Source organism: Prionailurus viverrinus, chromosome B4 (genome assembly GCF_022837055.1).
Source record: "Prionailurus viverrinus isolate Anna chromosome B4, UM_Priviv_1.0, whole genome shotgun sequence".
Lineage (NCBI taxonomy): Eukaryota > Metazoa > Chordata > Mammalia > Carnivora > Felidae > Prionailurus > Prionailurus viverrinus.
In genome coordinates, this window is record NC_062567.1 from 119,608,134 (window position 1) to 119,621,005 (window position 12,872).

The window sequence follows — 12,872 nt, forward strand, 5'->3', positions numbered from 1 at the left end:
ACTGCTTCTGACCTGTTTTGAGCTGAACGCCAGTCTTTTCCTGCCTTCGGATTCGAACTGAAACATCAGCTCTTCCTCAGTCTAACGCCTGCCAATTTTACGACTGGAATTTTACTATCAGCTTTCCTGGTTTTCAAGCTTTTGGACTCAGACTAGAACGACACCATTGGCTCTCCTGGGTCTCTAGCCTTGCTAAATGCAGATCTTGGAGACTTGTCAGCCTCCACAATCGTGTGAGCCAATTCTAAATAATAAATCTATTTCCATACACACACAGACATACATCCTACTGATTCCGTTTCTCTGAAGAACCCTAATATAAGTACACATGTATATCATCTAAACCTATATACTTTCCATTAAGGTTGAATTTCGAAACTGATCATTGCAGGTGACCTTACTATATTTAGATACTAGGACAAAGTATTTCTGCACTCTACTTCTTGGTGCCAGGCTCTATTCTAGGAGCTGAGGATACAGTGGTAAATAAGACAGAAAGGTTGGATAAGACAGAAACCCTGTTCCCAGAGCTTACATTTTGGAGGAGAGAGATAAGACGTTAAATATACAAATACACACACACTTTCAGACTAAGTACTGTTTAAAAAAGAAAAGGGGAACTATCATAAGGAATGAGCTGGTGAAAGAGGCTACTGTAGGCTGGGTGGTAGGGAGGGCCCATCTGAGAAGGTGCTACTGAGCTGAGACCTGTAAGACAAGGAGGAGCCCGTCACATGATGGTCTGGAGGCAGTCCTCTCCAGGCTAATGGGACAATAACGCAAAGGTCCTAAGGCAGAAACAAATTTGATGGGTTTAGGGAATAAAAAGACAGTGAATACACCAGATCTAAGTCTAAACCTCAGAAAGGTCTGCAAGTATCCATCTGATTTTTTGTGCCCTTCGTCTTGAGAAGAACACACCTAGGCTGGCCCACTGGTCCCAGGAGGAGGAAGGAAAGTGGAGCAGAGCCCACCAAATCCAACCCAGATCAGCCAGCTCCCATTTGTCCTGCACATCAACGGAATGTTCTTTCAAGCCAGGGGATCAGCAAAATTTTTTCTATAAAGGGCCAAATAATAATCATCTGCATGGCCCCTACTTTCTTCAGGATGAATCCATATTCTTTCCCATCACTCAACAGGCAAGTCCTAACCTGGCGGCTACTGCCTCTCCAGCTTCAACTCCCAGTGTGCTGCAGCCCTTCAGAACTTCTTTTGTTCCTGCAAGATGATAATGCCTCTCAAACCAATGCCTTTACACCGAGGGCATCCTTTGTTTTTGAAAAAGGGGGTCGGGGGAATTCTCCTTTCTTCCCTCAGCCATCTCCTTCAACATCAAATTCAGATGTCACTCTTATGTCTGAGAAACACCCATTCCTATTTCTTCAACTTAATCTATCTGCTTGCCCATCTCCCTGTCTAGAGCGAGTTCCTCAAGAGTAGAAAGAAACTGAACCATCTTTGTGTCTCTAGTAAGCAGAAGAGTACCTGGCCCAGAGCAAACACTTCCATAAATCTCTGTCGAATAATCAGCTTCAAAAAATTTGGTTTTATCCAATTTGGAATTAATCAGAGATAGAAATGAAGTTAATGGAATGAGGTAATGAAGGGGATGGGGAGGTATATCCAGTGGGAAAAATAAACTAGAACCTAAAAGAAGAAACAATTTTAGGAAGCAATTTTAAAGTGGGCAATATCCCTGCACAAGTGTGACTTAGTCTATAACATTTTTGAAAGATCACTTTTTTTTTCCTGCTTAATTTAGTGCAAAGTATGAATCACACATAGGCTGACTAATCACCTGCTAAAGATACTGCATGTGGATCACAAGACTGGAACGATCAATCTAAAGGACAATAAGAGATATTAAAAGATATGCATAACTCATCACTGCTACACTTGATTGTTACATTTTAGGAGGAACCAGAGTAACATGCATTATCGTAAAGCACAGCTGTATTAAATTAATGCACTTGCTCCCTCTGTTTTCATATTAACCATAATAAAGAAATTGTGAACCTTTCTGCTCTGTCCCTAAGGATTAATATACTCTTCAATGGGACCTTGGGCACCAGACCAGAAGGTAGGTCTCCCGTTGCTCTCTTCATTGAGCCTCGTGGCCAAGGGAAGAACAATCCTGGGATGGGACACATGGCATTTACTGAACACCTTGTACCAGGCACTGTGCAAGGTGCCTGATAAACGTTAGGCATGTCATTTAAACCATCCTTCCTAAGGCTTGATCACAATCACTGAGTAAAAATAAAATTTTATAAGTATTCATTCAACAAAGCACCTATTCATTCTCGTAGCCTCTATAGATAGCATCTGGGAGAGATGAACTTGTCTATCTTGCTCACTTTTGTATCCCAAAATGGCAGCAGAGTATCTGGCACATAATGCAACATAAAGACCAGACAATTTTGGCTCCTAAATCTCTCTAATCTGTCCACTTCTCTTAACATACCCTTCTACCAGCCTTGTCCAAGGCTCCTAAGTGCCCTGCAGCCATTCTTGCTCTCCCTCTAATCCGGGTTTTTCCACTTTGGCAGTATTGACATTTAGGACCTGAAAACCCGTTGTTTGGGGGGCTATACTGTGCACTGCAAGAAGTTCAGCAGCATCCTTGGCCTCCACCCACTACCTGCCAGTACATAATAACCTTGAATGGCATCTGACTGTTCTCAGAACACCCAAATCCTGAACACCTAATCTTCCCAAGTGTTGGGAAGAGGGTGCCACCAACTGTACCAGTGTCCCCCAGATCCTCGCTTTCTCTTGCTCTCTACCCTCCAGCTACTTAGGCCTCAATTCACCTTCTCAAATGTACCCCAACTTCAAGCCCTTCACATTGTTTCCAGGGCCTGAGCACTACTGATACTTGGGGCTGGATAATCTTTGTGGTGGGGGCTGGCCTGTGCACTGTAGGATGTTTAACAGAATCTCTGGCCTCCACCCACTGAATGCCAGTAGCACCAACCCCACTCTACACCCCATCTGTGACAACCTAAAATGTTTCCAGACATTGCCAAATGCCTCTGGGGGAAAAATCGTCCCTGGCTAAGAACCGATGGCCTAGAACAGACCTGCCCACCTCTGTCCTCTGCCTCAGGAATTTTGACCCTTCAAAGTTGAGCTCAAATTGCATCGAGAAAGCCTCTCCTGACCCAGGAACCAGACTAGACACTGCTGGTCTCTCCCACAACCCCCTCTCCTGCTTATAGCCTTTCTCACAACTGTCATTAAGAAGCATTTAATGTCTGACTGTACAACCAGAATATAAACTGGTCCTCTGCTGGAATCTGTCTGCTCTGTTCACTCTCCATGCCCACGGGCCCGGCACTGTGCTCAAACAAAGAATTTACTGAATGAATGAATGAATGATTCTGGTGTTCTGCTGGGGCGCAGGGACTGCAAGATAAGAAAGGCAATGTCTTTGTGCTGAGGATGCTGAGTACAGAAATGGCAAATAGGTTTCATCTCCAGGGCAAACTTGATTGAGTTTTCAATCAATTGTAAGTTGAGAAAAATCTAAGTTTCTTCTGAGGCACCAAAAGACCAGATACCTCGTTCCAAAATGAAGAGTTGAAACAAGAGGCAGTTCCTGGAGGAGATGGTTGAAAACTTATCCAAATTGTGGTAGAAGAGTACAGGTTAGGAAGCTGCTGGCATTCTGCACATCCGTTCCACCTTATCTAAAGAGGACAGGTGGAAAATCTTTCCATTCACCTCAAGCAGGAAAAGGGCTCAGTGAGACCACCAAGATAGCCCATTACAGATCCCTGCGACTGGGAGGATGCCACATCCAACTCACACCTGAGAAATAGAAGGGCTGGCCGGCTACCTGCACTGAGGGCAAGGAAGAGGTTGCTGCTATGCTGAAGCCAGCCCACCCTCCCTCACTTCGAGCTGACAGGGTTCAGGATATGCTACCCCCAAATATGGCACATTGGCTTATTGAATATTTCAAGCTGAAGGGATCTGAGAAGCAGCAGGTGCAGGAAGGGTTTTCTGACCTTCCCCTGAAGCAGGTCATCAGACCCTCTGTGAGAAACGCCTTACCTACACCTGGAGGAAAGGAGCATCCTTATCTCGGAAGAACAAGTGATGCCAAAAGGAACCTGAACGAACAGGCCTCGTGTTTCCCCAGCCTACTACACTTAGCTCATACTCATTTCTCTCCTATCACGTTTTTCCCAAACTCTCCACTCTTCATCAAACCTGCAATAAAAATACTAAGCTTTAACTGCTTCTTTGGGTCTTTATTTCCTTATGAAGGCTCCCACAACATGTAATACTTATATTAAACAAACCTGTGTGCTTTTCTCTTATCAATCTGTCTTTAGTTACAGGGGACCTAGCCAAGAACTTTAGAAGAGCAGAGGAAAAAGATAAATTCCTCCCCTACAAAGCAAAGCATGTGGGTCTCCATACACCAGATGAGTGCCATGCACAAGAGAATACCTGCAGAGGGGCTCCTGGGTGGCTCAGTTAAGCGTCTGACTTCAGCTCACATCACGATCTCACAGTTCGTGGTTCGAGCCCCGCGTCGGGCTCTGTGCTGAAAGCTTGGAGCCTGAAGCCTGTTTCAGATTCTGTGTTTCCCTCTCTCTCTGCCCCTCACCCACTCACGTTCTATCTACCCTTTCTCTCAAAAATAAATAAACATTTTAAAAAATTAAAAAAAAAAGAGAGAATACCTGCAGTGGGTCAACTTAGATCAGGTCCAGAGCCCCAAAAAGAAAAGGACAGAGACTGAGATGAGAGGCTTACGATGGCATCAGACTCCTAAGAACCAAGGAAGGCATAAGCAACCAGCCTAAATGAAGACGCATTTGCTCTCATCAGAGTTAAAGCCAGTCATGGCTCTGAGGGTGTGGTCTCTGAAGGAGCACGTTGAAAGCACTCAAGAGGGAACAAGCTTTGACACCTGGAAATTCCAGAGCTCTGGCACCTGTTTTGGAAGGACTTTCCTGCCCTCACTTCCCTTCCTTCTTCTAGGTGCTCCAACCTCTTAGGGTGCTGACCCCTAAGAGGGGCCAGAAACAGGCTATGGAGAAAGAGAAGCACCAGATGAGGAAAGAGAAAAGCATCCCACTGTGCCTCATCTTCCTTCCTCAATTGCAGGCTTTCTGCCTAGAGCTTTCTGTCAAAGGGAGACAAAGCTGCCAGAGCCGGGGAGGTAAGAGGCTATGAATTCAGCAGGCTCAAAGTTGCTGAAATGACATTATGTTTTATAACCTGAAGTGACCACAAGACTTTTGGTTACCTAGAGTGACAAGAGAAGGCTTAGGCCCACCCGAGTTTTCGCCCAGAAGCAGAGGCAGAACCAACCCCACAAGTTAATATAAAGGGCCAGCGGGAGACAAAAATGAAGATACTTGCTACACATCAGTTGTGCTCATTCAACATGACAACTGCTACACACCCATCTCGCAGTTGTGAGTTCAAGCCACACGTTGAGTTAGAGATTACCTTTAAAAAAAATCGAATCTTTTTATTTTTTATTTATTTTTTAATGTTTTTTATTTATTTTTGACAGAGAGAGAGAGAGACAGAGCATGAGTGGGGGAGGGTCAGAGAGAGAGGGAGACACAAATCCGAAGCGGGCTCCAGGCTCCAAGCCATCAGCACAGAGCCCAACACGGGGCTCGAACTCACAGACCATGAGATCATGACCTGAGCCGAAGTCGGACACTCAACTGACTGAGCCACCCAGGCGCCCCCAAAAAATCAAATCTTTTTAAAAAAGGGAAACAACTTTTACATCTTTTAGAAGAAGGTAAAGGGCTAAGAGCTATCACAGTCACAAGGTCAACATTAAATGCCCAGGAAAGGAAATGGGTTTTGGCTCCAGGCAGTGTCTAGGCCATCTGTTGCTCCGCCCTTCGCTTGATAACAACCTCATGATTTCCCTCTGGGGAAGCCCCTCAGTTCACGTGGTTCATTAAGGCTGACTATGCCACCTACAACCCTCACTCTGGGGGTGATTCAGATGGTTAACAAGGGCATAGCAAGGGCACTCATTCTGTGGCTGGGCAGGCCACCCTGGACCTAGCTGGCATTAACGAGAATGAAACCCTCTTTTTGCTAGGGTTACTCAACTAGCAGACTAGAAGCTGGAGTTGCTGGCAGCAATCTCCTCCCATATGGGCAGCACTAGCCTGAGAACTAAACCAACAAAGCTGGAGAACAGGGACATAAATGAGATTCCTGATGACATCATGTGAGCACTTCTATCCAACCCAACCTCTCTGTGAGGGGGGATGGGCGGAGAGAGGGAGGGAGACAGAATCCCAAGAATTCTGCACACAGTCAGCGCAGATCATGACCTGAGACAAACCAAGAGCCAGACGCTTAACTGACTGAGCCAGCCAGGTGCCCCCAAAACTACCTTTTTTCTTTTTTTAATGTTTATTTATGAGAGAGAGAGAGAGAGAGAGAGAGAGAGCGCGCGCGTGGGCACATGAAGGGGGAGGGGCAGAGTGAGGGAGAGAGGGACACAGAATCTGAAGCAGGCTCCAGGCTGTAAGCTGTCAGCACAGAGCCCAATGTGGGGCTTGAACTCACAAACCGTGAGATCATGACCTGAGCCTAAGTCTGATGCTTAACCGACTAAGCCACCCAGGCGCCCCTACCTTTTTCTTAAGGCAGGTCTGAGTCGGATTCTGTCCGAAGTGCTGCTAACAAACACCTGCAGCAATTTTAAACCACTAATAGTTCAAAAGGAAAAAGTTTGCCTCCTTGTAAAAAATTTCACCTTCCTCTAGGATGTTTCAACCCATGGTTTTCTTCCTTTCCTCTGATTTTCTAAGCAATTACTGTGTATCTATTCAGGCATTCAATCACTCACTTCCTTGTACTGTTACTCATATATATAGCATGGCCTCACCTCAACTAGACAAAGATGGCCAAAGATGAGCTATAATTCTTTGTATCTTTTCTAGAACCTTTCACCGTACAAAGTACAATCAGACCAATTGTGTCTGAGAAATCAAAGGTAGCTAGAGACAGTCTGAACATCAGGGTAGAAATCTTATCTTTACTGTAAATAAATGAGTTTGAAGGGACGTTTGTTAAGCTCACCCCAATTAATTCATCCATCCATCTAGCATCAAGTATTTAGTTGGCACCAACTGGGTACCAAGCACTTCCTAGGTACAAAGAATATAGAGGGACTAAGAGGTCCCTGCTTTGACAGCAGGACTGTGTATCTTTCCCAAATCCCACAAAAGAAAGAGACGATTTAAAAAGGCTCTATGTGGCCAAGGCATTTTCTCTGTAGTGCCAACTATGTTACATTATAGTTCATGCTTTCTCATGGGAAGCACTCTATAAATGTATATTCATAGAACATTAAAACTAAAATGGGGGTCTTAGAAATTTTGATATTTTAAGACATTATTTTTAACAATGAAAGCTTTCCTCACCCCAAAACAAATCCACAGGAGATAAGATAACAAATAAGAGTGGCTGCCACCGGGCGGCATCTAGAAGTAGTAACAAAGCAGGGGAAGTAACAAAGCACTTAGGTCAGTTTATCCAGGAGCTAGAATCACGCCAGAGGCTGTCTTCCAATTCTCAGGCCAAGTCCCTTTGACTCCACCTATTTGTTGCCTTTGGCAAAGAAAGAACACACTCAAAATATATGTTTAATGAGTGAACTAATCAAATACAAACATGGTAACTAATTTCTTTCTTGAAATGGAGTCAGGATGAGAAACTGGTCACAGCAGCTGAGCATGACTTTGGCTGGACCCAGTTTTCAACCTTCTTTTTCGCTGAACAGTAACATCACACTAATCCAAAATGGCAGGAAGGCAGACAAGCCAAAGGGAACAAGCAGGCCAGGGGAAAACTACCCACTACAGGTAGATTCCATCTGAATCTGCTTCCTCATGAAAGTTAATTTTGGGGTATTTACTTGTTTCCATAAGGAAACAAGGAAGTGGTATATTTCATATACACACAAACCACACACACACATGCAGATACACACATACACACCCAACAGTGATTTACAAGCTTCTATTCGCAATCCTGAAATCCAAAAAGTTCTCAAAAATTGAAGACCTTTTTGTACCTTACTTGGCAACAAAATCTGATCTGAGCTGAACTCATTTGGTGGCAAAACTTGGCCTAAACTGACCTGAAGCTATTTATAGTCTTTATTGCCCTGAGTGAGATTACTCCTATGTTCACTGTAAAAGATACTAATGTTTAATTATAAGGTTAATTTAGTAGAATTTTCAGATATCGAATTGTGGATTTGTATATAAATGGTTCAGCAAATAATGATGGCCCTGAAATAATAAAATTTTACCTCAAAAGCACATGTTTTAAACTCTATGTAGTAGCAACCAACAGAGGACAAATATTTAAAATCAGAAGTTGCTGAGCTAAAAATGATCTTCAGAGCATAGTAATCTAATCTAGTGTCCTCATTTATAGATAAGGAAACTGAGGCTCCCAGAGCCTCATGATTTGTTCAATCAACTAATTTACAACAGACAAGCTCCTATCTGCTACCCTCACCCCAAGGCAGTGCATTGTGGTGGTTATTAGTCCCCATCCTGAGGGCTCTCCCTGTGCATTTGGATCTAGCTCTGCTTTTGTTTGATCAGAGTTCCCAAGAGTTCTCTAAACAGTACCTGGCTCAACTTAAAGGGAAAAATTTTTAAATACTGTTATGTGTTAATACTTCCCTCCCTCAATTACATTTTCCTTCCTCAAAATTTGGATGAGTGTACAAATGGCTTATCAAAAGGTAGCAGCCAATACCACTTCTACCAAGAGGTGGGAGAAAGATATTAATGAACTCACAATTAACAAGGACCATCTTAGTCCTTTTATCCACTGCAATTAGCAAAGTTATTAACAAGTTGGTAACATTAACTGTATGATGGTAGTATTCTATTTCAAGGGCTTATTTCAAAATAGTTGATATTTTAAATATTTTAAATATTTTGAAACGGCATAAAATAGTTGATGAGAATAATAACAGTAACAATACTTACTACCATTTTTTTTTAATGTCTATTGATTATTTTTGAGAGAGAGACAGACAGAAAGAAAGGGAGACACAGAATCCGAGGCAGGCTCCAAGCTCTGAGCTGTCAGCACAGAGCCCAACGGCACACTTGAACTGCAAGATCATGACCTGAGCCAAAGTCAGACGCTTAATCGACTGACCCAACCAGGTACCCCCAATACTTATTACTCCCATTTAAAGAAAGTCTGCAATTACTAGGAACCTCAAGCAGTACCTTACATAAGAAGCCTTACTTAATCCTATCAACCTTGCAAGGAAGGTATTCTTATCTCAATTTTAAAGATAAGGAAGCTGAAGTTCAAAAAGGTTCAGTATCGTTTCCAAGATCATACAAAAGGACAGCTCAGACTGTGAAAGACCAGGAAGAGTAGTACAAGCTCTGGAACCATATAGTGCCTTGATTTAAAGTCCAGCTCTGGGGGCGCCTGGGTGGCGCAGTCGGTTAAGCGTCCGACTTCAGCCAGGTCACGATCTCGCGGTCCAGGAGTTCGAGCCCCGCGTCAGGCTCTGGGCTGATGGCTCAAAGCCTGGAGCCTGTTTCCGATTCTGTGTCTCCCTCTCTCTCTGCCCCTCCCCCCGTTCATGCTCTGTCTCTCTCTGTCCCAAAAATAAATAAACGTTGAAAAAAAAATTTTTTTTTTAAAGTCCAGCTCTGCTATGAACTAGCTGGAGTAATCTGTGCAAGTGCTTCACTCTCATCAACTATAAAATGCACATTATAATATTACCCATATCTCAGGGGTGATGTCATGAAGATTAAATGAGTTAACTAACATATGTAAAGCAGTTAAGAGAGCACCTAGTATCTGGTAAGCCCTATCTACTAGCTATCATCATGATCATTAATACAAGCACTAGCGTTCAAACCCTGACCTGCCCAGATCCATGGCTTTCTTTTCCACTATGCTGCAAAAATTATACTACAGGGTTATCTGGCAGGCTCAGTCGGTAGACCACACAACTCTTGATCTCAGGGTTGTGAGTTCGAGCCTCACACTGGGTGTAGAGATTACTTAAAAACAAAATCTTTAAAAGAAAGAAACTATATTACAGGCAATATATTAGTGGCATTAGACCAGCTGTCTCCACCTCCCATGCCTATTTTTCGCCTCTTATTTCTTTCGTCCATTCCAAACTCTAAGGTTTGTGACCATTTCAGAGCTGACAAGCGTCTTGCTTTTGGTAAATAAATAACCATGCGTGGAATACAGAAAATGAAAAATTCTAACAACTGATGTCTTTAAGTCACCTTCACACTGCAGGGGTGTTAGTAAATAGCTAACTTAAAATTACTCGGGGCCAAAAAAAATCTTCTATCAAGAATAAGACAACTATGCATAGATACATTCACTGTATTAAGTTGCAACATATGGAACAAAGATAAAACAGCAGGTGGTATAATAATTAGGTATATATTCCACACTTACAAGTCTGGGGCACCTTCTCACCCTTACTTGTAAGACTTATTTTAATTTAATCTGGAAAGTTCTCTAGAACAAGAACTACTAAAAGTGTACACTTGAAATCATGCCACATAATTAAATCATTCACTCATTACACAAATATTTAGACTGCATATTCCGGCAGTACCTGGCACAGGTACCCTGCATCAGGATTACAGTATTTCAACAGACAGCACCTTCTCTTAAGAAGTTTACAATCCGGGGCGCCTGGGCGGCTCGGTCGGTTAAGCGTCCGACTTCAGCTCAGGTCATGATCTCGCGGTTCGTGAGTTCGAGCTCTGCGGCGGGCTCTGTGCTGACAGCTCAGAGCCTGGAGCCTGTTTCAGACTCTATGTCTCCCTCTCTCTCTCTCTCTGACCCTCCCCCGTTCATGCTCTGTCTCTCTGTGTCTCAAAAATAAATAAACGTTAAAATAAAAAAAAAAAAAGAAGTTTACAATCCAGCATGCGTACAGACCTTAAGCAAATGTAAACTGTGGTATTTCTAAAAACTGTTCTCTTAATTTTAAAATCTTCTGCAACCTCCTACCCAAAAGGGGGGGGGGGGGAGGGGAAGCGGGGAATAAATATTAAAACAAGGAAACAGATTTCTAACAATTTGAAAATACAACTTTTCTCTGAGTTGCCATACTTATTTTTAAACATGTTCTCTAAAATCATATGCATGTGCTCTTCCAGTTCTGACCTAACCAGTCTCTGTACACTTGTTTATGAAGAATACCAAATTAGACTGTCAGTAATGTAACTATCCAACCTAAACCAAAGGGTTGTTTCATTCAAGAAAATATTTCATCTACATATCCAGAGAGGCACAAAATCTATTAAACTTGGGTGTTTCCATCTCCCAAACCTGTTGTGTGGACCCTCTAAAGAATTTACAGAGTCTAACTGAACTACTTTATTGCACATTACCTAAGGGCAGATCAAGAAAGGCCTGGCTTGTGTGATTCCTATTCGGAGTCTAAATTATTAGCATATCCCATGACCCAAGGGCTTGTGTTGGCTCCCAAGACACTGGGCGCTGGAGTTTAAGACAGGGCTTCCTGGTCAATTGAAGGGGCCCCAGCCTCCAGCTGATCTCAGGATAGGGAAGAATGTCTGAGGCTGCCAAGAGATCTCTCACATCCGTGTGTGCACATCTACCAGTAGAGCCTCTACAGGCTAACTGGTGATGTCCCCAATAACAGAGCAAAAGTGCAAAAAAAAAAAAAAAAAAATTCCCTTTCACAAGTAAGTCTTTAAATTTGGGGCCACTACCCGGTCCTCGCTGCAAATTCACGTGCAAAGAAACACACACCCCTTGAAGAAAGTTATGAAATCCGGAAAGAAACGAGATTAAGAAGACAAAGTGCCTTTGTCAAAAGTGAAGATTAGAAGGGTGACTGCAGAGGATTAAAACTGTAGGAGGGGCAGGGAATGAAAATTTTGGAGAATTCAAGAATAGGAAAAGACACCGACTCTGGGTCCCGGGAGGGGGCTTCGGGGAGGACGACAAGGCCCGAGCGAGAAAATCAAACAACTTGGGGGCCCCGAAGAAAGCACCTGGAGGGCACAGGAATCGGTAGAACGAGACCCTATCCCCCAAACCCTGAGGCGGACGAGATCTGGATCCCAGATGCTGAAACTGGAGCTCGGGGAGATCTGAGTTCTAGGAGCCTCCGGGGGAAAAGGCAGGCTATGGGACATGTCCCCAGAGCTGCAGGGAGGATGGGGAGGCAAAAGGCAAGCGCGCCTGGGCTCGGAGCGCCCCGGGGTCGTGCGGGTCCAAGGCGCCCCGGCCCGGGCTCCCGCGCCGCTACTCACCTCTCCGAATTGGAAGGCGGAGACGATGGTGACAACGACGCCCACGAAACAGACGTAGAGCCCATACCTGTGGGACAGGCAGGTATAGGTCTGTCTCTGTAAGAGCTTGAGCAGCATCACCCCGGCCGCCGCCACGCCACGCCACGCCACGCCACGCCCGGAGCAGCCACAGCCGCCGCCGCCTCAGCGAGCCGCCATTCAGCGGCCCCAGCCCGGCCGCCACGCTCAGGTCACAAGGGGCGGCCGCCACGCATTGCTGCTCCGGGGATCGACGCCCGCTCGGCTCCGCGCCGCGGCCGCCGCTTCCGGGAGCCGGGAGCCCACGCCCTCGGCGCGGCGGAGGCGGACCCGCGGTCCGCGAGGCGGCCAGCGCCGCCCCGGTCCGGCCCGGCGAGAGGCAAAGGCGGAGGTGGCGGCAGCGGAGGCGGCGGCGGGGCGGCCAGCGCCACCTGGCGGGCGGAGGGGCGGAGGGCGGGCGAAGGGGCGGAGGGCGGGCGAAGGGGCGGAGGGCGGGCGAGGGCCCTTCCCGTCCGCGCGTGCGCAGCGGGCTCTCCG

The 12,872-nt window shown here is 45.2% G+C and overlaps 1 protein-coding gene across 2 annotated transcripts in view; it reads right to left on the minus strand.

The window, feature by feature from the left end:
* GNPTAB (N-acetylglucosamine-1-phosphate transferase subunits alpha and beta) overlaps nucleotides 1-12,583 on the minus strand; it is a 74,356-nt gene extending 61,773 nt beyond the window's left edge. For both annotated transcript variants that reach the window (XM_047865977.1, XM_047865976.1), the window contains exon 1: nucleotides 12,318-12,583. In XM_047865977.1, coding sequence (XP_047721933.1) covers nucleotides 12,318-12,434 — 117 coding nt within the window. In that variant the 5' untranslated portion in view covers nucleotides 12,435-12,583. The remainder of the gene's footprint in view (nucleotides 1-12,317) is intronic.
* Nucleotides 12,584-12,872: the final 289 nt, after the last annotated feature.